We start from the raw sequence: 22,930 nt of genomic DNA on the forward strand, positions 1-22,930 counted from the left end.
AAGTTTTCAGTTTGGCATTCACCTTCCAAGAATGAAGTGAAAACAAATGCAATTAGTATTTCCATAGTCACTCCTTTAATTTCCCTGGAAAACTGAAAATTAGTCCAGCTGTAAAAATATGAGGCAGACATTAAAGAAGAGACATCTTTAACATCAAGCATTGTGGGATTTTTCTTTACAAGACTATTTCAAGGCCCAGATAAATAAAAATACTTCAGGCAATACATAGTAAATATTTTATTTAAATAATAGCACAGAATTCTTCTCAAGAAAACTGTTATACATTATATCTATTATTTTACCGTAACAGAGAGAAAATAAAATTAGATACGAATATTAAAGGCCAATTATCAAAATGAAATTAATGTTTAACAGACTATTATTTATATGAACAATGTAAACAGAATCATCTATTTGATTTCATATCAAATATATTTCTGGCATATAATTATTTTTTAAATGAGAATTATCAATTATTCAACCAATTCAAATATACCCATTCAGCCAAAAGAACAAAACAAGCCTCTTAGAAATTCAAGATTCATAGATTAATATTAAACAGTTTCTCAATACATAGAACAGTCTGATCTTCAAAGTTAAGCTGTAAAACACAAATATCAATTGTTTTATAGCTTATAATTGGGTATAACTGGTCACCAAAACTCCTTGTACAAAATATCACTATTAATTGTATGAGAACATTAATGAAATAATGGCCACAATCTTTTCAAAAACAGAATATGGAAGTTTCCATTTTCATGACTATGAATCTGGTTTTCCAAAATCTGGTTCCCAAATCTAGTTTCTAAATGTTTCAGCAGAGGTGAGATAGTAATGGAAATAAATGATTTAATGGAACTCTGGAGAAAAAACTACCACAGATCTGAGATTGAAAAATACATCAGGCATGAGAGATACCATGAATGACTCAGAATTATATAATAATGCCTATATCAAACTTTATTAGTTAGCTAAAGGGCAAAGAGTAAGAGGCAAGTTAAATATAATACTTGCTTTTTAACAAAGCAGACTGAGTAATACGTTAAGTGTTAGGGTGGGATAGGAAAGAACTCAGGCCTGGCAAAAATTTCCTCTTGGACTTTCTATATAAACATCTATTTTAGTTTTGGACTATTCACCAAAAGGAGCTCTGCCCATCTATGAAATGCTTCCCAGACCAACAGGTCCTGGTCTAGCTGCTGTAGGAGGGCAGCAGCGTGAAAATGTAGGAAATGGAAGCCAATTTGTGTCCAAAGTCAGTCCACCCTAACTGGACTCTTTTTAAATTGGGTTATTCAAATGCCAGCTAGAAGTACAGGCTCCAGCTAAAGAACATGAATAGATATCTGTCTTAAAAATGCCTGGAAGAGGTCATGATGTGATCCTGTAGTTTATTGGCCTTATTTTCTCCCAGAACAAGGGCTTATAAAGTCTTGGAAATTCTCAGCTCTCTCCAGCCACCCTTCCAAATAAAATCTTAATGAATATAGTTTAAATCCTTTATTGGGCTCTGTAATCCCTTCAACCAAACAGCCAAGCTGCCATTATTTTATGTAACATCTGTTTCACTGGAAAACGTGGGAAGATATTTTTATACCGTCTAGCAAGATCAGTGAGTAAACACTGTTCACTCCAAGCCAAACGATGTTGCCCTTCAGGGATTTTTTAGAAAGAAAACAAATTGACAAACCAAGAAAGCAGATTGTATGCATAGCAAAGCCCTTCAGCACAGTGCGAACATATTCTTCATGAGGAGGCTCGAAGCCATGCCACTTGGTAATTTCAAATGAGAGGCAACAGAAGTTTTTCTTAATCCAAAGTCAGAAGTTTCCGAAGAACTTCAAGCACAATGCTGTAACAAAAGTGATACTGCTCCTATATACGTATATATGAAAAACAACAGAATGTTAAGTAATCAAATTATCAGCATGCATTTTCAGAAAACACATTTGTAATTTTCAACCACACGGGAAAATTCCTAAAAAGAGCAAACATTTAACTATAAGCTCTTAAGATCTTTATGCGAATACATTTTTAAAACTATGAGGAAGATAAATGATCATAATATAGTTCTGAGCCTAGAACTAGTTACCTGAAGGCTTACCACAACTGTTCTTTATTATTATCTATACTCTATTAATCTGCTTTCCCAATGATTACTAACTAGTCTGTGACATAAAGTATTTTTATCACATCCCAATAACCTTGACAGTTTAGTGGCAAGTAAATATCTAAAAGTGCTATCTAGAAATATTTTAAAAATAACTTTAGATGTTACTGAACTAGCACGGCATTATGGACAAGGCATGTGTTTGGACATCAGCAGACCTCAGCTTCAGGCTTGGCTCCCCCTCTTCTATCTGAGTGACCCCATAGGGCACCTTCCTTGCTCTGAATTTGAAGTACTTGGTCAGGAATACCAGAGCACCAGAGCAAAATGAATGTTTACCTCAAACAGTAGGAACTCAACGAGATTATGTCAAAAAAGAGGTTTATAAGCAGTAAAGTGTTATGCAATGTCAATCTTTATATTCATTATTATATGTATGGGGTGAAAGCTTACCCTCGTTTGAACCATGCCAGAACGTTGTTCTCTCATTTGGGCCACTATATCCATGATGTTGAACTGTAAGAAGATGACAGCAATTTTGTATGATCCACATAGAGGGAAAAACAAACCCATAGATTGCCAAAAGAGTAAAAGCGATGTCAAGATTTAACCAGAAAGATCTCATTTTCAGTCACAAGAAAATGTACTATTTTTAACCTAGTCCAATAGATAAGGAAGACTTGTTTTAATAGGTTTCCCGGAGAAAGCAAGAAGCAATCACTGATAATAAGAAATGCTCTCCAAAAGAAGTAACAAATTTGCCCTTGTGTGTCCCTGTTTGTTATCCAAAGGCAGAACTTAAAGCAGCACTGTAATTCTGGAAAGGCACAGAAGACTTTGTGGCCCCAACAAAAGCATATCTGTTTCTCATATGAAGAGCTGAGCTCTGTCGGCTCACACGGAGACCAGGAGCAACACTCAGCCCAACACTAGATTCTGCACTGTCCCAGTACAGCTGGGTGTGGTCATTGAGTTGCTGCAGGCCTACAGAGGTCTGTTGCTGGTCCACAATGAGTTGAGAAACTGGGAGTAAGTGCTCAGAAACTCTTACGGCAATTTGATACTGTCAGAGCGCTGAGAAGTGTGCTCAGCTGAACGGGATATAAACCAGCTCAGGTGTTGCTGAACTTGCTTGCAGAGTCACGTGTGGTATAAGCTGAGTGTGAGTCATTTCAGCAAGACATTGTGGACACATGTAAGTTTTGTCAACTGTAACTCCAAAGCATATAAAAACAGAAAAAAATAAGCATTCCTTTATTTTCATAACTTTTTACATCATTTTTATACTTAAAATTTTTAAGCCTTTTTAAAAAAACTTTGTTGTTTTTTAGAGACAGGGTCTTGCTCTGTTGTCTCGGCTGCTAGACTGCAGTAATGCCATCGTATCTCCCTGAAATATCAAACTCCAGTCCTCCCTCCTCAACCCCTTGAGTAGCAAGAACTATAGGTACGTGCCACCATGCACAGCTAACTTTTTTATTTTTGTTTTTGTAGAGATGGGGGTCTCACTATGTTGCCCAGGCTGGTCTCAAACTCCTGGCCAAAGGTGATCCTCAGCCTTGGCCTCCTAAAGTGTTGGGATTATAGGCATGAGCCACCACGCCTACCATAAAAACATTTTATTTTATATTATAGATATACAGGAAGTTGTGCAGGGTGGCCCTGTGTATCTTTCACCCAGTTTGCCTCTCATGATGTCATCTTGTTTAAACATATATAATATCAAAACCTGGAAACCAACATTGGGACAATCCACAAAGCTTAATTCAGATTTCACCAGTTTTACATTCAGCTGTGAGTGTGTGAGTGTGCGCGCACGCGTGTGCACAGCTCCATGCAACTGTATCACATGTGAAGATTCATGTAACTATAACCATAGTCCAGATACAGAGCTGTTCCACCACGACTTCCTCGTGCTATTCCTAGAAAGTCACACTCACCCACCCCAATCTCTAAGCGTTGGCAAACGGTAATCAGTTCTTCTTCTCTATACTTTTGCTATTTTGAGAAGAAACAGCAAAAATTCATTTTATAAATAAAATTACACAATATCTAACCTTTTGTGATTAACTTTTTTCCCACCCAGAATAACTTGGAGATCTATCCAAGTTGTTGGTGTAACAATAATTTGCTTTTTTTATTGCTAAACAATGTTCCAGGATGTGGATGTGTGCCAGTTTATTTAACCATCAATCTGTTGAAGGACATCTGGGTTGTTCCAGTTTTTGGCCACTGTGAATATAATCTGCTATGAACATTTACATACAGGTTTCTGTGTGAACATAAATTTTGATTTCTCTGGTATAAATGCCCCAAGAGTGCTATTGCTAGGTAATATGGAAACTTTTTTTTTTTTTCAAGAAACTGATAAATTGTTTTCCACAGTGGCTGTACCAGTCTACATTCCCAGTGTATGAGTATGAGTAATGTAGGAGCAATTCAGTTTCTCCAAATCTTCATGTAATTCTCCAAATCCTCACCAGCATTTCTCGAAATTTTTATCAGCATGGGGTGCTGTCACTATTTTTATGTAAGCCTTTCAGATAGGTGTGTAATGCTACTCGTCCAGGTTTTAATGAGCAGTTCTCCAAAGGCAAATAAACATCTTCTTATGTGCTTGTCATCTGTATATTCTCTTTGGTGAATTGTCTGTTCATGTCTTTTACCTATTTCTGTTTTTCTTTTTTTTTAACTGTTGATTTTTGAGGGTTCCTTATAAATTCTAGATCCAAGGCCTTTGTTGGGTATGTGCCCTGCATATAGCTTCTCTTTAGCTTGTTTTTTTGTTTTTCATTTTATTCATAGGGTTTTTCACAGAAAATAAGATTTTAGTTTGCTTTCCCTCTAAGATCAGTGATGGCAACAATGCCTTTTCTCACCACTCTTATTCAACATAGCTCTTGACATTTTAGTACAGCAATAAGACCAGAAAAATAAGATGTATACATACCAAAAAGAAAGTGGAAAATCTATATGCAAATTTCATGACTGTTTATATAGGATAATACCGAAGAATCTAAAAAAAAAAAAAAACCTACAAAACCTCTAAGAACTAATAAGTGAGTTCAACAAGGTCACAGGGTACAAGATCAACAAACAAAAATCAACTGAATTTGTACATACTAGCAATGAATATGTGGAAACAAAGTAAAAACACAATACCATTTACAACTGCTCCAAAGAAAATGAAATACAATAAATTTAACAAAACATACACAAGATCTATACATTGAAAATGACAAAATGCTGATGAAAGAATTCAAAGACCTAAATAAATAGAGATACTTACCATGTTCATGGATTGGAAGATTCAATACAGTAAAAATGTCAGTTCTCTCCAACTTATCTACAGATTTAAAGAAATTTCCATCCAAATTCCAGCAAGTTTTTTACAGATGTAGCCAAACTAATTCTAAAATTATTAGGGAAGGCACAGACCCTAGGATAGCTCAAACAATTTTGAAAAAAAAAAGAATAAAGTTGGAGGAATCATTCTATCTGATGTTAAAGTTTACTATATCACCACAGTAAGGTATCAGCAGAAGGACAGACATATTTATCGATAGGATAGAATACAGAACCAGAAACAGGCCCATACAAATATGCCCAATGATTTTTAGCTAAAGGTACAATAAAAATTCGATGGAAGGAGCATAGAATTTTCAATAAATGATATTGAAACAACTGGCCATCAATAGGCCAAAAAATGAATCTTCACCTAAATTTCATAATTTATTAACTCAAAATGGACTATGAACTTAAACATCAAATATGAAATTATAGAATTCTCATAGAAGAACATGAAAAATTATTCAGGCCCTCAGCTAAGTGATGAGCTGTTAGACTTGACATCAAAAGCATGATCCATAAAAAGAAAAACGAACAAAATACAATCTCATCAGAATTAAAAACTGTTACTTCTTTAAAAGCATTTTTTTAAAACTGTAATTTAAGATTAGGCAAATTATGGAAACACATTTAAATTATTAATTTTTAATCAATTGACTATAAAATTGGCATCACTGGACTATTTAGTTAAGACACAGCTTTCTGAATGTGGCTATAGTGGTTAATGAAATAATGAAAATGGAAGTGACTGCAAATGAATGAAGACCAAGAGTTATATCATTTTCACTTGGAGTCATGATTCCTCATATATTGAGTTTTGTAGTCATTATTGATTGTGAAGCTCTAAAACTACACTTGTGTTATTTGCAAAGATGTACTGGTTAACAAAGCAAAGGAACCATTAAGACTTACTTGTAATTTACATAAAAATAATTAATTCAAAGATAAAATAATTTTCTTAAAGGGAATTAGCTTAAAAAGCCAACAGAGGACTTCTTGTTCCAAAATAATAGTGTAGAAGCAAGCTGGCTTCACATTTTTACAAAGAAAACCAAAACCAAATATACAGCACTGAAAGTATCACCAACAATATCCCAGAAATCAAATACAAGGAGAAGACACCTGGGTCCACAGGGATGGAGAAAAAAATTCTTAAGTAGACAGTAAGAGAATTGGGTTTCCACATCTACAATGCCTATCCATCCAACTTGCCCAGCACCAAGTGTGCAAAAAATCTCCACCTGACTCATGATTTCTATACTAGAAAAAGTGACAGCATTAAAGTGGAAAACCAGGTTTCCCACCATCTGTGTTCCCTGGCAGGACACCTGTCCCTACCTCAACCCACAGGAAGCACTACATGTGCCTGAAGAAAGAAATATCCTGAGAACAGTCAGAGACAACAGGTGAGGTGGGACTACCATCCCCAGCCCTGGAAACTCTGGTCTGTAACTCAGCTAAAGGAGATGCCAAACCAGAGTCACTGTTTAGTAGCACACGTTGCAAAAGATATGTTGCACAAGTCCCCTGGGCATGAATCCCTAGCCACTTTTCCCACATTGCCCTGATATCCCCTTTGAGAACTTCCCTATTTGGGATGAGCCGCTCTCTGATTTTTTATTGGAACCAAGGCACACTTGGTCATAAGGTGACATCCAGTGCCAAAAAGAAGGCAGCAATTTAGCCTCACACTAAAAAAAAATCAACAGGTACATTACAAAGAATCTATAAGCAAACATATTCATTAAAAAACAAAAATAAGCTAGACAGAGAACACTGGAATAAATAATCCTTCATTCAAAGACATCAATACAAGATATATATTTCTTGCACATCCACAAAAAACTGCAGCCAACAGGAAACCATGACCTCCCCAGATAGATAAGGCAAGGAACCAGTGACTGATCCTAATGAGATGGCTCTATGAGAGCTCTGTAATCAGTAATTCAAACTAGTATTAATGGCTCTGAGGAGATTCAGAGATCTCCAAGGTAACAGAAAAGCAATCCAAAAATGTATTAGACAAATTTTAAAAAGAGATTGAAATAATTTAAAAATCAAATAGAAACCTTGGAGCTGAGAAATATATTAGCTGAACTGAAAAATTTATCACAACCTCACAATAGCAGAGTGAATCAAGCAGAGAAAAGAATCAGTGAGCTTGAAAATAGGATATTTGAAAATACAGTCATCGAAGAAAAAATAATAAAAAGGAATGAAGATCATCACCAGATATAGAAAATTACCTCACAAGACCAAATACAAAAATTACTGGTGTTCAAGAGGGAGCTGAACAAAAGCAAGGGGTAGAAAGCTTACTCAAAGAAATAATGACAAAAATTTCCAAAATGTGACATATATAAATATTCAGGTATAAAAGCGTCAGAGAACACAAAACAGATTCAACCCAAATAAGGTCACACCAAAGCATATAACAATAAAACTCTCAAAGCTCAAAGATACAGAGAGGATCCTAAAAAGTAGCAGGAGAAAAGAGGCAATTAACATATAAAAGGGCTCCAATTCATCAGGCAATTGACTCAACAGAAATCATATAGGCCAAGAGGAAGTGTGATAAATTTTCCAGGTAGTGAAATAAAAAAACAAAAAAAACAAAACCTGTTATCCAAGAATACTGTATTCAGCAAAGGTACTTTCAAATATGAAGGAGTGATAAAGTATTTTTCAGATAGGCAAAATCAGGATTCATCAGACCTGACTTGCAGGAAATGCTAATGCTAAAAGAAGTTCTTCAGAATGAAAAATAAATAAATAAATAAACATTAAAAAAGAAAACTTTTCAAGGCATAAAATCTACTGGTAACATCCCTACTCTATTACTGTAATGATGGTATGCAATCCACGCCTAACTCTGGTATGAAGCTGAAAGATAAATTCATGAAAAGCTATAATAGCTACAGCAACCTATTAAGAGAAAGGTGATATAAAAATATATACATTTAGACAACAAGTAGATGAAATGTGGTAGATATGGAGTTAAAGTGTAGATAATTTTTTTTTAAAAAAATTTTCTTTGTTTCTATTCTTTACTTTGTGATATAAGTTGTCACTTTCTAAAAATAGCTTCTTGAGATCCAGTCAAGGCAACTGGGAAGTTCTTATGACTGCCTGCTGAGCAGAAGACCCTGGGCTATGGGTGCCACATCAGCTGTACACCCATGGCAACATGGCCCTGCCTGGAGACCTCACGCCCTTAACCCGCTGTATCAACAAACCACCTGTAGACAATACTACACAATTAGCTCTGACCCCCAAACACAGAGGACCAGCAGACCTCCAACGTGCTGTGGATCTCCTGGTGACCTAACCTTTGGCTCAAGGTGCCCCAAGAAGGGGAGAGCACAGGCCACCATGGTCCCCCTTAAGGTTAAGGAGACGTAGGCATGGTGCCAGTGAATGGAGGGGGCTCCCCTAAGGCCTGGAAATGGACCTGGCACAGAATCATCGCTACCTCTCCCCACCCCTACTGCTACAAATGCACTGAAATAGAAAAGAGCTGTGTGGCTGAAGAAGAGTCTTAATATCAAGCACCATCTACTACCAAGCACCATCTACTGGAGTGAAGCCTAAATTACAACGCCAAAAACTCTTCCAGCGTACATTGCCTGTGAAATCCAGTGCCAGAATCTATCCACAAATATTAATAAATATCCCATACATAGCCTTGGCCCTCTGAAAGCACCCAGAAATAAAGCCAATTGACTATACTCAGCTTACACCACAGTCAAAACCTTAAGGGATATAAAGAATATAAAAACAAAAAGCCCCATCGAAATGACAGCAAATTCAAAAAGATAACAGAACAACACCAGCCTTCTCAGAAGAGAAAAAATTTAGTGCAAGAACTTTGGTAATTCAAAAAGTCAGTGCCTCCTTATCTCCAAATAATTGCACTGGCTCACCAGAAATTGTTCTTGACTATATTGAAATGGCTGAAATGACAATTGTAGAATTCAGAATATGGGTGGGAAGTTTAATGAGTTTCATGAGACAGCTGAAACCCAATCTAAGGAATTCAGTATAATGATCCAAGGGTTAAACAGTTGACAAAGCCATTTTAAGAAACAAACAAACTGATCTTCTGGAATTGAAAAATTCACTACAGAAGTTTCATAATACAGTTGGAAGCATTAACAACAGAATAGACCAAGATGAGAAAAGAATCTCAGAACTTGAAGACTGGTCCTTCAAATCAATTCAGTCAGACAACCATAAAGAAAAAAGAATTTCGGGTCAGGCATGGTGGCTGATGCCTGTAATCCCAGCACTTTGAGAAGTTGAGGTGGGCAGATCACTTAAGGTCAGGAGTTCGAGACCTGCCTGGCCAACATGGTGAAACCCCATCTCTACTAAAAATACAAAAACTAGCCGGGAATGGTGGCACACACCTGTAGTCCCAGTTACTCAGGAGGCTTAGGTACGAGAATTGCTTGAACTTGAGAGGTGGAGATCTCAGTCAGCTGAGATCACACCACTGCACTCCAGCCTGGGCCACAGAGCAAGAGTCTGAGAAAGAAAAGAAAAAAAAGGAAAGGAAAGAAGGAAAGGAGAGGAAAGAGGAGAGAGAGGAAAGGAACTTTGAAAATGAACAAAACCCCGAAGAAGTAAGAGATTATGTAAAGAAACCAAACCTATGACTCACTGGCATTTCTGAAAGAGAAGACAAGAAAATAACTTGGAAAACATATTTGAAAATATAGTGCACAAAACTTTTCTCAATCTCAGTAGAAGTCAACAGGCGAATTTAAGAAATTCAGAAAAGTCCTGTGAGATACCATACAAGATCATTCTCAAGACAAATAGTTAACAGATTCACCAAGGTCAATGCAAAAGAAAAAATCCTAAAGGCAGCTAGAGAGAAGGGTCAGATCATTTACAAAGGGAATCCCAACAGGCTAGGAGAGGACCTCGCAGTAGAAACTTACAAGTGAAAAGAAACTGTGGACCTATTTTCAGCATTATTAAATAAAAGAAAGTCCAAACAATAATTTGATATCCTGCCAAACCAAGCTTCATAAAAAAAGGGGAAATAAAATTCTTTTCAGACAAGCAAAGCTAAGGAAATTCATGAACACTAGACCAGTCTTACGAGAGATCCTTTAAAAAGTGCTAAATGTGGAAATGAAAAAAGAGTACCTGGCACCACAAACACACAAGTACATGGCCCACAGGCACTATAAAGCAAATGTACAATCAAGTCTACAAAGCAAATACACAATCAAGTCTACAAAGCAACCGGCTAACAACATGATTACAGCATCAAAATCTCACATATCAACATAAATCTTGAAGGTAAATTGTCTAAATATCCCACTTAAAAGACTTAGAATGACAAACTGGATTGAAAAAACAAGGCCCAACCATCTTCTGTCTTCCAGAGACCCATCTCACATGTAAGAACACCCACAGGCTCAAAGTAAAGGGATGGAGAAGGATCTATCACGCAAATGGAAAACAAAAAGAAAGCAGGGGTCACTATTCTTATATCAGATAAAACAGACTTTTTACCAACAATGACCTAAAAGGACAAAGAAGGACATTACACAATAAAAAAGGGAACAATTCAAAAAGAAGACTTAACTATCTTAAATATACACACGGTGCTCCAACATTGGAGCACTCAGATTCACAAAACAAGTTCCTCTAGACCTATGAAGAGACTTAGCCACACAATAATATGGGGGAACTTGAACACCCAAGTGACAGGATTAGAGAGATCATCAAAGCAAAAAAATTAACAAAGAAATTCTGGACTTAAATTCAACACTTGACAAATTGGACTATATAGCAGACATGTATAGAATACTGCAAAACCATAGAATATACATTCTTCATATCTGTACATGGAATATACTCTAAGATCAACTACATGCTCAGCCATACAGCAAGTCTGAAAAAGTTTCAAAACAGCGAAATCATCTCAAGCATACTCTCAGACCATAATACAATAAAAATAGAAATTACTACCAAGAAGATCTATCAAAACTACACAATTACATGGAAATTAAACAACTTTCTCCTAAATGACTTTTGGGTAAACAATGAAATGAATTCAGAAATCAAAAAAAATTATTCGAAATTAATAAAAACAGAGACAAAACAAATCAAAATCTTTGGGATGCAGCTAAAGTAGTGCTAAGAGGAAAGTTTATAGTGCTAAATGCCTACATGAAATAAGTTAGGAAGACCTTAAATGAACAATCTGATGTCACACCTAGAGAAACTAGAACAAAAGGATGGATCAATCCCAAACTAGCAGAAGAAAACAAATAATCAAAATCAGAGCAGAACTGAATGAAATTGAGATGCAAAAATCCATACAAAAGATCAACAAATTTTTTTTTTTTTTTTTTTTTTAGACAGAGTTTCATTTTGTCGCCCAGGCTGGAAAGTAGTGGCATGATCTCAGCGCACTGCAACCTCTGCCTCTTGAGTTCAAGCATTTCTGTCTCAGCCTCCCAAGCAGCTGGAACTACAGGCGCATGCCACCACATCTGGCTAATTTTTGTATTTTTAGTAGAGAGAGGGTTTCACCATATTGGTCAGGCTGGTCTTGAACTCCTGACCTCAGATGATCCACCTGCCTCAGTCTCCCAAAGTGCTGGGATTACAGGCATGAGCCACTGCACCTGGCCTGTTTTTTGAAAGAATAAACAAAATTGATAGACTGCTAAACAACAAAAAAAGAAAATCTAAGCACAATCAGAAATGACAAAGATGGCATCACAACTAATCCTACAGAAACACAAAAGATCCTCAGAGATTATTATAAATATCTCTACACACAAAAATTAGAAAATCTAGAGGAAATGAGTAAATTCCTGGAAACACACAACCTCCCAAGATTGAATCAGGGAGAAATTGAAAACCTGAACAGACCAATAATAAATTCTAAAAGTGAATCAGTAATAAAAATCCTACCAACCAAAAAAAGGCCCTGGATCACATGAATTCACAGCTAAATTCTACCATATGTACAAAGAACTGATACTAATCCTACTGAAACTATTCCAAAAAATTCAAGGAGGAAGGACTCCTCCCTAACTCATTCTATGAAGCCATTATCATCCTGACACCAAATTCTGGAAGGGACATAATGAAAAAAATGTTCCAGCCAATATCTCTGATGAACATAGATGCAAAAATATTCTCAACAAAATACTAGCAAAACAAATGCAACAACACATCAAAAAGATAATGCACTATAATAAAGTGGGATTTATTCCCAGAATGCAAGGATGATTTGACATATGCAAATCAACAAATATGATACATCAAATCAACAGAATGAATAGCAAAAACCGTATAAGAATCTTAATAGATGCAGAAAAAGCATTTGATAAAATTCAACATGATTTCACGATAAAAAAAAACAACTCTCAACAAATGAGGCATAGAGGGAACATATGTAAACACAATAAAGACCATATATGACAAACACACAGCTAACATCATACTGAATGGAGAAGAGCTTCAAGCCTTTCTTCTAAGAACTGGAAATCAAGACAAGAATGCCCACTTTTACCATTCTTATTCAATATAATGTTGGATGCCCTAGCTAGTGCAATTAGTGAAGAGAAAGAAATAAAAGACATCCAAACTGGAAAAAAAGAAATTAAATTGTCCCTCTTTGCAGACAACATGAACACACACACACACACACACACACACACACACACACACACACACACACATATATCTCGCCCAAAAGTATGGCTCTACCAAAACACCCTTAGAACTAATAAACTAATTCAGTAAAGTTGCAAGATACAAAATCGACATGCAAAAAGTCAGTGGTATTTCTAGACACCAATAATGAAGTAGCTGAAAGGAAATAAAGAAGGCGATCTTATTTACAATAGCTATAAAACAACACCTAAACGATAAATTTAACCAAAAATGTAAAATACCTCCATGAGGAAAACCATAAAACACTGCTGAAAGAAAGTGGAGAGGGCCAAAACAAATGGAAATAATCTCATGCTAATGGACTGGAAAATGGAGTACTATGCAGCCATAAAAAAGAGTGACATCCTGCCATTCACAGAAACATGGCTAAGTTAGAGAACATTATATTAAAGAAAACAAGTCAGGCACAGAAAGATAAATACTGCATGTTCCCATTCATATATGAGAGCTAAAAAATCGAGCTCACCGGGCGTGGTGGCTCACGCCTGTAATCCCAGCACTTTGGGAGGCCGAGGCGGGTGGATCACGTGGTCAAGAGATCGAGACCATCCTGGTCAACACGGTGAAACCCCGTCTCTACTAAAACTGCAAAAAATTAGCTGGGCATGGTGGCGTGTGCCTGTAATCCCAGCTACTCAGGAGGCTGAGGCAGGAGAATTGCCTGAACCCAGGAGGCAGAGGTTGCGGTGAGCCGAGATCGCGCCATTGCACTCCAGCCTGGGTAACAAGAGCGAAACTCCGTCTCAAAAAAAAAAAAAAAAAAAAAAAAAAAAAAAAATCGAGCTCATGGAAGTAGAGAGTAGAACTGTGGGTATTAAAGATGATAAGGAGAGGTTGGCTAACAAATACAAAACAACAGCTAGATAGAAGGAATGAGCTCTTGTGCTCTGAATCACTGTAGGGCAAATATGGTTAACTATAATTTATTGTATATATTCAAAAAGCTAGGAGAGATTTTCAGTTGTGTTCACAACACAAATTATAAATGTTTGAGGTAATAAATATGTTAACTACCCTGATATGATTACTAAACATTATATACATATAGCTATATATCACTATGTACCCCACAAATATGTACAATTATTACATGTCAACTAAAAATAAAAGGAAAAACAAAGAACACAGATGGAATCTATTTTAACAAACAAAACTTGGGAGTAAAAATAATCATAAAGGAAATATTGTAATGATCATGTCTGATTCCTATGTCTGTCTCTTAGCTGGTTCCAAATTAAAAGGAAAAGGATTGTTAATTATTGACTCAAACTCAATTACATTATTATATTTATTTTGCAAATGAAAAAACCAGGTTTGAGAGAAGATGAGCAATTTACACAAAGTCACCAAATTCTAAAGCATGTGGGAAACCAGCAGTAAAACAGGGACCCCTCATTAACTCTGAAGTCTACGTTTTTTCTCATATTCTCATGTGTTTGTTACTTATATTCATTTAAAACAGGCATACTTCATCAACATTCTCTAGTAAGAGTCTAAACACCATATGTAAAAGATACAGGGAAGGAAAAGGATATGGAACTCAACATTTTCTGTATCTATTATGTTCCAGACACTGTCCTAAGCCATTATTTACATTACATACTTTAAACCTCACAGACACCCTCAGGAACCTGCAGCAAGTTCAGTGAGAATGAGGTATCCAAAGCTCATGTGCTTTTGATTTACTAAGTTGTTTCTGAAGACCAAATATTAGTCTCCCAAATGATCGGGCTGTTAAATGTAGTGTGTTTGCCAACAGCATTGGTATATTTGCTTGATTCACACACTTACTGAACAGTTCTTTACGATGGCACAGAATACGACATCTGCACATACGAACACCCCTGACCGGCCTATGCCAGCACTGCAGTGAACAATCATGGGTCCCGTCAGGTGACTCTTCCTTGCATAACGAACATACGTTATGAAGCTATCTGCTGAGGCAGGAGTGCCATGGTCTGGCCATTTGGTGAACTGCAACTGTTTTACAGAGTGACTAGTTCCCGTCTATTAGAGAAAAAGAAACAGCACAAGAAAGATATTTATTGATTTCTTATATTAGAAGCCTCATGCCAACTTCTAATATTCAAATGATAATAACAATAATAGCTATATGGTATTACCTGGATGTTATATAGAGCTTTCAAAATGTGCTCAAATTCATTTTGATGTTTATAAGAATTCTGGAAGTTGCTAGGAATAGAGGTTTTCTGCATTTTATAAGGGAGAGCACAGTAACAATAATAAAAATACCAGTACCAACAGGTAACAAAATCAAGCACTTGCTATGTACCAGGTACTGTGCCAGGGGCTTCACATGAATTCTCTCGTTTAATCCTCACAGTGACCGTGTGAGGTAAGCACCATTTTACCTCCATTTTACAGTTGCATGTGTAAGAATGTGGGGACTGAGAGATGTATGCTAGGTCAGAAGGCTCACGTGGTTAGAGTTGGAACTGCAATGTAGGTGTCTCAAATTCTAATCTACCATCATTCTTTACCATGAGGGGGCAGGAAAACCAAGATTTCAAAATACTTAGAGTGAAAGATGAACTGTCATGTTGGGAATAAGACTAAAAGGCACTCTATCTTAGTTTAGAAATGGCATAAGAAATTTAATTAAGACATGAAGGTGTCTGACAAGAGGAACCAATCTCTTTCAGTGATGCAGACAGTCAATGACCAGGAGAGTAGATTGTGGGCCCCACTATTGTGCTGAGCCCCCTTGAAGTGCAGTCATGAAACTCTTCCCAGGGTTGTCGGACAAAGCATTTTAAATTTACCTATATCTCATCCAAGGGGATCATGACCCTTTCCTCAGTGTGAGGCCCTTATTTTACCAGACATCAGACCTTAATGGAAAAACACAGAATGACTTTCTCACTTCTCCTCTGCTTCTCCCTAGCGCAACTCTTTTTCCTAAGCTTCCTGAATAAAGGTGCTGGTGTTCAGACCTCTATTTTAATCCACAGTGTCTACTGAAATTAGATAGTTAATTTTATGTGTCAACTTGGCTGAGCCTCTGTACCCAAATTATTAGGCCAAATATTATTATGTGTTTCTGTTAAGGTATTTTTAAGACAAGATTAACATTTAAATTGGTAGAAATTTAGTAAAGCAGATTATTCTCAATAAAGTGGGTTGGCGTCATCTAATCAGTCGAAGGCCTTAAAAGAACAAAAACTGACTTCCCATGAGCAAGAAGGAATTCTACCAGCAGATTGCTTTTGGACTCAAACTGCAATTCTTCCCTGGGTCTTCAGCTTACTGTCCCATTCTGCAGATTTGTCAACTCTCCACAATCACTTGAACTAATTGCTTAAAATTAATCTCTCTTGCGCGTGCGTGCTCAGTAAGTATATACACATCTTGTTTGTTATGTTTCTCTGGAGAACCCTAGCTAATACAGATTACTCCACTGATTTATTTAATACAATTTTCTACCTAGAATCATAAATATAGGAACCCTCAAGTCACTTTGGTTATTGATGACTTCTGTATTACATAGCACTTGACAGTGGCAGAAATGACCTGAGATCTGTAAATGGCAGCAGGCAGAAAGGGTTATATTTAAAACCTCTTTGAGCTTAATACCAAATAGAAAACTCAAGTTTGAATCATTAATAACTTGAAATTAAATAAGAAAAAAAATACTGGAAAATATTGTGAAGGCACTAAGTTGAGGACTGCTGTCACCAGACCACGTTTCAGGGGTTAAATCCCTCCTACTATAATTGACCACTGGGAATCCACACAAAGGTGGGCCTCATTGATTTCCTTACCCAGTGCCATGAAGATAAAGATGAGGCAGACTCTCCAAACATGAACACTATGCTTCTGAGTCTTGTGAGCCTTGGCCCAAAGGCTACCCCCAGACCTTCTTGCCAAGGCTGCACAGGTCCACTCTGCAGGCAGATAATTGCTCTGTGACTCCCACCTGGCCTACGTTCTCCAGGTCACACATCATTTGGAAAGGACTTGTTCAGTGCCTTCCTTCCCCACTAGACTCTAAGTGTTCTAAGAGTTAAGACTGTATCTGTCTTCCATCCCCAAAAAAGCAAAAGGAAGAATTCAAGACACTCCTTGCTGCTTACTGTTTTCCAATTCATTATTCCTTTCCCTTATATAAAAACCCCTCTTCCTTGTGAGTTTCATACCTCTTAGTTTCATTTTCCCATTGCTGTAACCCAGTGGCTAAACCTCCTGGTCAAGCCCCCACATTCACTGAAGATTCTTGTCTTCTCCCTACCAAAGATTCTGGCATCATCGAGGGCAAATTCAGTGTCTCCATAGCCCAATAGACACTAAACCTCACAACAGGTTTATTTTTCTCTTGCAGGGGAAAATAATTCCTTTCTTCTGGTTCTCACCATGATGACCACTCTTTGGACTTCCCACCATCTATAATATCTAGTGTCAATTTCCCAGTTCTACAACTCCAACATCAATTTCTGACCCGAAGCTGTTAGGCTACCATCTCATTTGTGCTTCTCTTCAACATGTGACCAAATGGAGCTTTCTACTCTTTTGCATCCTCCATTTACCCCTAGCTGGCCCCATGATCCCATTCATATTCCTAGACAATTTAGACTTCATGGCTGATTATATGAATTTGTGTACTAAACTCTCTAATCCTTTGATCCTTTGCTTCCTGCCACATGTACTAGAAAACATCCCACCCTGGGTCAATCCTGTAACCTGTATTCAGGGATCTCAATGTTATACTGATGGAAAAAAACACATAGCCACATATTTTGTTGCTATTGCAAATTTATGGGTCAAACCTCAGCACCACTCAGCAACCCTTATCCTGGTGACTGTGTTCCAGTCAACTTCTTTGGTGAGGACTCCAAAACTCACCACTCTCTACAAGCTTCCTGTTCATCCTATTCCCTTCACTCCTGCTAACACATGTATCACCTACCTGCCAACTGAATCCACTGGAGCAAGCTAAGTCATCATTTTCTCCTATAAACCATTCCTTCTCTATTTCCTAAATCTACTAATTCCAACAAATCCAAGAATTATTCTAGACCAACGCTTCTCAACAGAACTTTCTACACTGAAGCAAATGTCTTAAATAGTGGCAATATCGTAGCCACTATCAACATGCGACAAATAAGAACCAGAAATGTGGCTACTGCAGGTAAGGAACTCAATTTGTTATTTGACATAAATTTAAATAAATTTAAACTTAAATAGCCACATGTAGTTACTGTATTGAATGTATCTTCAACCCCTCCATTGTCACTTATAAATCATAAATCACAAATCACATATAAGTCTGCCCATTTTATCTGCAAAGCACTTGTGTCTGTGCTTTCCATCCCCATGCCAACAGCCCTAGTTGATCATGTCAGTTACTAAAATTCTTAAAAGTCTGTCAATTATCTTCATAATAACGTTCATGCTACTTAGCTGAAATTTAAGACATTTCACATTCTAGCTGGCCCCTGCTTACTTTTGATAGCCTCATCTCATCTTTTGCTACTCCCTGGCATTGAACTCTTATATTCCAGAAACACTTAACTACTTAACGTTTGTCTCTCTACATACACCATGCTATTTTATATTTTGATCATCTACTTCCTCCTTCCATCTTTCTCATTTGGATAATTCTGAAACAGATGTCGCCTCCTCCAGTAAACCTTCCCCCAAACCCCAAGTAAAGCTAAGTATTTACCTTCTGAGCCACAAAGTACCCAAGACATATCTCAACATTATCACTGAACACAGTAAGTGAGGTATCTATCAGTGAGTATATCAACTTCTCCACTACTCGGTAAGTACTGATAGTGCCTGGCCCAGTGATGAGCATACCTCAGGGACTCAACACATATCTGCCACACTTGGCAGAAGCAGGTATAACCCAGAATCAGACAACTTCAACACTCACTCTCCCTGCCCCATCTCTCCTTTCCAATTTTTTCTTTTCTCCAGGATCTGGTTAAGGAGTAGAAATGGTGGTGGCTTCTGGCAGCAGGGACAAGTAAAAAGTTACTTTATAAAGTTTCATCAGTTTATTTTCCATACTACTCCTGCCTTCTATTTCTAAGACATCTGCTTGTATGATGAAATATATATCTAATACTGATCTTTAAAAACTTACGGACTTCTCCACAACTTGAAACATTCGAATGATGAAATAGTTAAGTATCTGGTAATTCTCCAGGGATACACGGAAGTGTTTCAATTCCAATGGCTTCTTCAGAGAAATGGGCCAGTACTGGCAGCATTTGATAACTCCACCTTCTATCTCTCTGGTTATCATGGCAATAACATTAGAATTATTTTCCAACACCATTTGCCAAAAGTCATCTACGGTGCTCAGCAGTGGTCCTTGAGTAGCAATATAAAAATACTCTTCTCCACAATTGACTATTCTAATATAACTAGCATTGATGTAGTCCTTGCTTTTTCCAAGAGGAACACGTGTTGAATCATCTATTACAGAAACAGAAACATCTGGTAGATAAAGGTGGGAGATACATTACATTCAGACTTCACAAAAGCATTTCACACAGGTAAATTCATATATCTCTTTGACCAATAGAGAAGTTGGCCTAGGAGTTTCTTTTCAAAAGGGTTAAGCCCATGAGTTTAAATGCTTTCCTCCCTGAAGACTATTGGCATGATTAATAAATACACAATTATGGGAGGTTTATTTTTTAGATCAGTTTTTAATAAACACAGAATGATATCATTAGCATCCAAGTACTTTTGGAAATTTCTGCTAGAAATGGCACAGGAAAGATTAGGTCAAGGGAAGTATATTCTGGTTTGCGACTGAACACAATAGAGGAGAAACTCTCTGTAGAAGCAAATGAATGACATTCTCCTGCAAATCTGTGAAACCTGCAAACCCAGAGCAGCAGGGGCCAGCGTAAAAAAAAAATCTGATAGTTGACTGCAGACAAATCCCAGGATTAATGGAATTCCACCAGTGTCCCCAAAACTAGATAGCAATATTTTATGTCCATTCTCAGCCTTCATCTGGTGATGGGGTATGTTATTCAAAGCAAAGATATTGTGGCAAAAGGATGCTACCAATGGGATTTGCTCCAAGTAATATGGGACTCATCTAACATGGACTGTTATAACAAATATGAGAGAGAAAAACAGCTATTTGGCCCAGTAAGCTTCACTGCTCCAGGAGTTTCTTCTTCATCTGACACAGACATCTGAAGCTCTGGTTTCACCCCCACCCCCACATTAAGAGCAGAAACAGCGAAGGAGGCCCTTCTCTGCAATGCAGCTCTCTCAATAATAATGTCTCCTTGCTACTCAGAATCACATGGACCACTTATCTAGCAAATATGTTGGCAAGACCTGAACAGGCACTCACATAATATATGGCAGAACTCTTCTCAAATACTAACATAGCACAGAAACTTTCCCTTGTGAATACGAGTGAACAGAAAAAACGGCCAGCTGCAGTGGCTCACACCTATAATCCCAGCTACTCAGGAGGCTGAGGCAGGAGAATCGCTTGAACCAGGGAGGCAGAGGCTGCAGTGAGCTGAGACCGCGCCACTGTACTCCAGCCTGGGCAACAGAATGAGTGAGACTCCATCTCAAAAAAAAAAAAATTGCTAGATATATAAAGATACCCAGTATTTCAAAAAGGGAGTCCATTCTAAACAATCATGACAAATGTTCTCCTTTCTATAAAAGGTGATAACACCTTAAAAACTCCTATTTGTGTTTTAAATAAAATTCAAGAGAGCATTATTTTATTATTTAAAACAATAATATATATCTATGTTTACTAATATATGTTATATTACTAAGTATGTATAATAAATATGTTATATTACTATGTATATATGTATACATGGTATATACAGTACTCATATGTATGTATATATATGATGATATATGTCATATAATAATAATAAGCCTGGCAAGTGTTCATCACAATGTTAGCAGTAGTTATTATAGTATCTAAACAGTATGAATTACTTCACGGTAAAAAAAAAAAAGCATTTTTCTAATTTTGAAAAGAGATTAAATATGTGAAAATTCAATAATCTAAAATAATAAAAGCTTGATTTCATATAAAAGTCACAATCATTCAACTCAAACTCCTAAAGCAGGAATTGAACAGAAAAACAAATACATTATTTAGAAAACCAGCTTTAAAATTTTTCCCAGAACTCAGAAAAAAAAAAGATTAAAAAAACCTACAATAATGATTAAAATGCTAAAAGACACAGAGCATTCAACAGGAATATGAAAAAGGAATTTCAGAAGCAAACTATGGAAGTCACTGCACAAAAGAAATAATTCAAGTGATCATAGGAAAGCTCCACAAACAGAAGTGAGAGTAATAACAGAAGGCAGTGAAACATGAATACCAGGTTCAAGCAGCATAATACGTGGCATGTATCACCTTGTCAACTCCAAAACAAACCTTTGCAGGAGGTGCTATTGTATTCATGCTTTTCAAATAAAAAACCTGTACAAAGTAATTGTTATATGCTAAGCAGCAATTTTCTAGACTCCACAGCCTAGGTGAATCTAGACTCCATGCTCTGTTGTCCATCAAGGAAGACTCAACTTTGAAGACAGAAAGACCTCACTAAGTGTCAGACATTAATGAAGAGAGTCACTAAGACCCCTAGACCAGCAGAGCATAAGGCCACAGGAACAGAAAGCAAAAATTATGCTAATGGATCACTATGGGTAATGGCTACTGGTCCCACTCTCATTTCCACTCCTTGATTCTTTACTCTTGGCTATGGTAGAAACAGCACCATATATTGGATGCTGATCTGGGGCATACACAACCTGGAGAACATTACCCCAGCCGTGCAAGGTACTGTCACCTAGCTTTCACTGTAATTGCCTTCAAAAGGCCATACAACCATTCTATCAAGCCAGCTGCTTTGAGAGGATAAGGAATATGGTAAGACAGTGGCAATGAGGCCATTACCACAAAGTATTTGCTACAAAGTGAATTCCTTGATCAGAGAAATTCTGTATGGAATACCATGATGGTGGATAAGGCATTCTGTAGGTCCAGAGATAGTAAATTGGCAGGAGCACTGTGTGCAGGGAAGGCAAATCCATGCCCAGAGTTACTGTCTATTCTAGTAAGAAAAAAGCACTGCTCCTTCCATGATGGAAGTGGTCCCAGTGTAATCAACCTGCCATCGGATACCTGGCTGATCATCCCATGGAATAGTACCCATCAGGTAGTCAGTATTGGTATCTGTTGCTGGCAGATTGAGCACTCAGTAGTAGCTGTAGCCAGGGCAGCCTTGGTGAATGGAAGTCCCTGTTGCTGAGCTCATACATAACCTCCATCCCTGCCACTATGGGCACTTTGTTCATGAGACCTATGGGCAATGACACAGTGACGGGGGTGGCTGGGGGAACAGTCTGATACTCATACAGCAAGTCATTCTATTCACTTGTTTATTAAAGTCTTCCTCTGCTGAGATCAACCTTTGGTGAGCATTCATGTAGGATACAAATATCTTTGTGCCCATCTAGCAAGGTCTATTCACTTGCCTCTTCCCCAGACCTTCTTGTCACTTTGTCATCAATTTTTCCAATCATGTTCCTTAAAAGTCCCTGACCATCCAGCTAAGCCATAAAACATACCCATGAATCAGTACAGATTTATACTTCTGGCCATTTCTCCAAGCAAAAAGAACTACTAAGTGTACTACCCTATGTTATGGCCACTGGGAGTATTTCTCTTCACTACTGTCCTTCAGAGATGTCTCAAAAAAGGGGTTGTAGTTCTGTAGCTGT

At 37.3% G+C, this 22,930-nt stretch overlaps 1 protein-coding gene across 36 annotated transcripts in view; it reads right to left on the minus strand.

The window, feature by feature from the left end:
• Positions 1-222: 222 nt before the first annotated feature.
• PTPN20 (protein tyrosine phosphatase non-receptor type 20) overlaps positions 223-22,930 on the minus strand; it is a 103,690-nt gene continuing 80,982 nt past the window's right edge. For 13 of the 36 annotated variants that reach the window (XM_037730012.1, XM_037730011.1, XM_037730008.1 and 10 more), the window contains 2 exons: positions 2,564-2,626; positions 223-1,875 (listed from right to left, as the gene is read on the minus strand). In XM_037730012.1, the coding sequence (XP_037585940.1) occupies positions 1,810-1,875; positions 2,564-2,626 (129 nt within the window). In that variant the 3' untranslated portion in view covers positions 223-1,809. Of the gene's footprint in view, positions 1,979-2,563; positions 2,627-14,959; positions 15,176-19,277; positions 19,613-22,930 lie in introns of all 36 variants that reach the window. The other 23 variants (XM_037729997.1, XM_037729994.1, XM_037729993.1 and 20 more) reach the window with 8 other exon arrangements.

This window comes from Cebus imitator, unplaced genomic scaffold (assembly GCF_001604975.1).
Source record: "Cebus imitator isolate Cc_AM_T3 unplaced genomic scaffold, Cebus_imitator-1.0 Scaffold326, whole genome shotgun sequence".
Classification (NCBI taxonomy): domain Eukaryota; kingdom Metazoa; phylum Chordata; class Mammalia; order Primates; family Cebidae; genus Cebus; species Cebus imitator.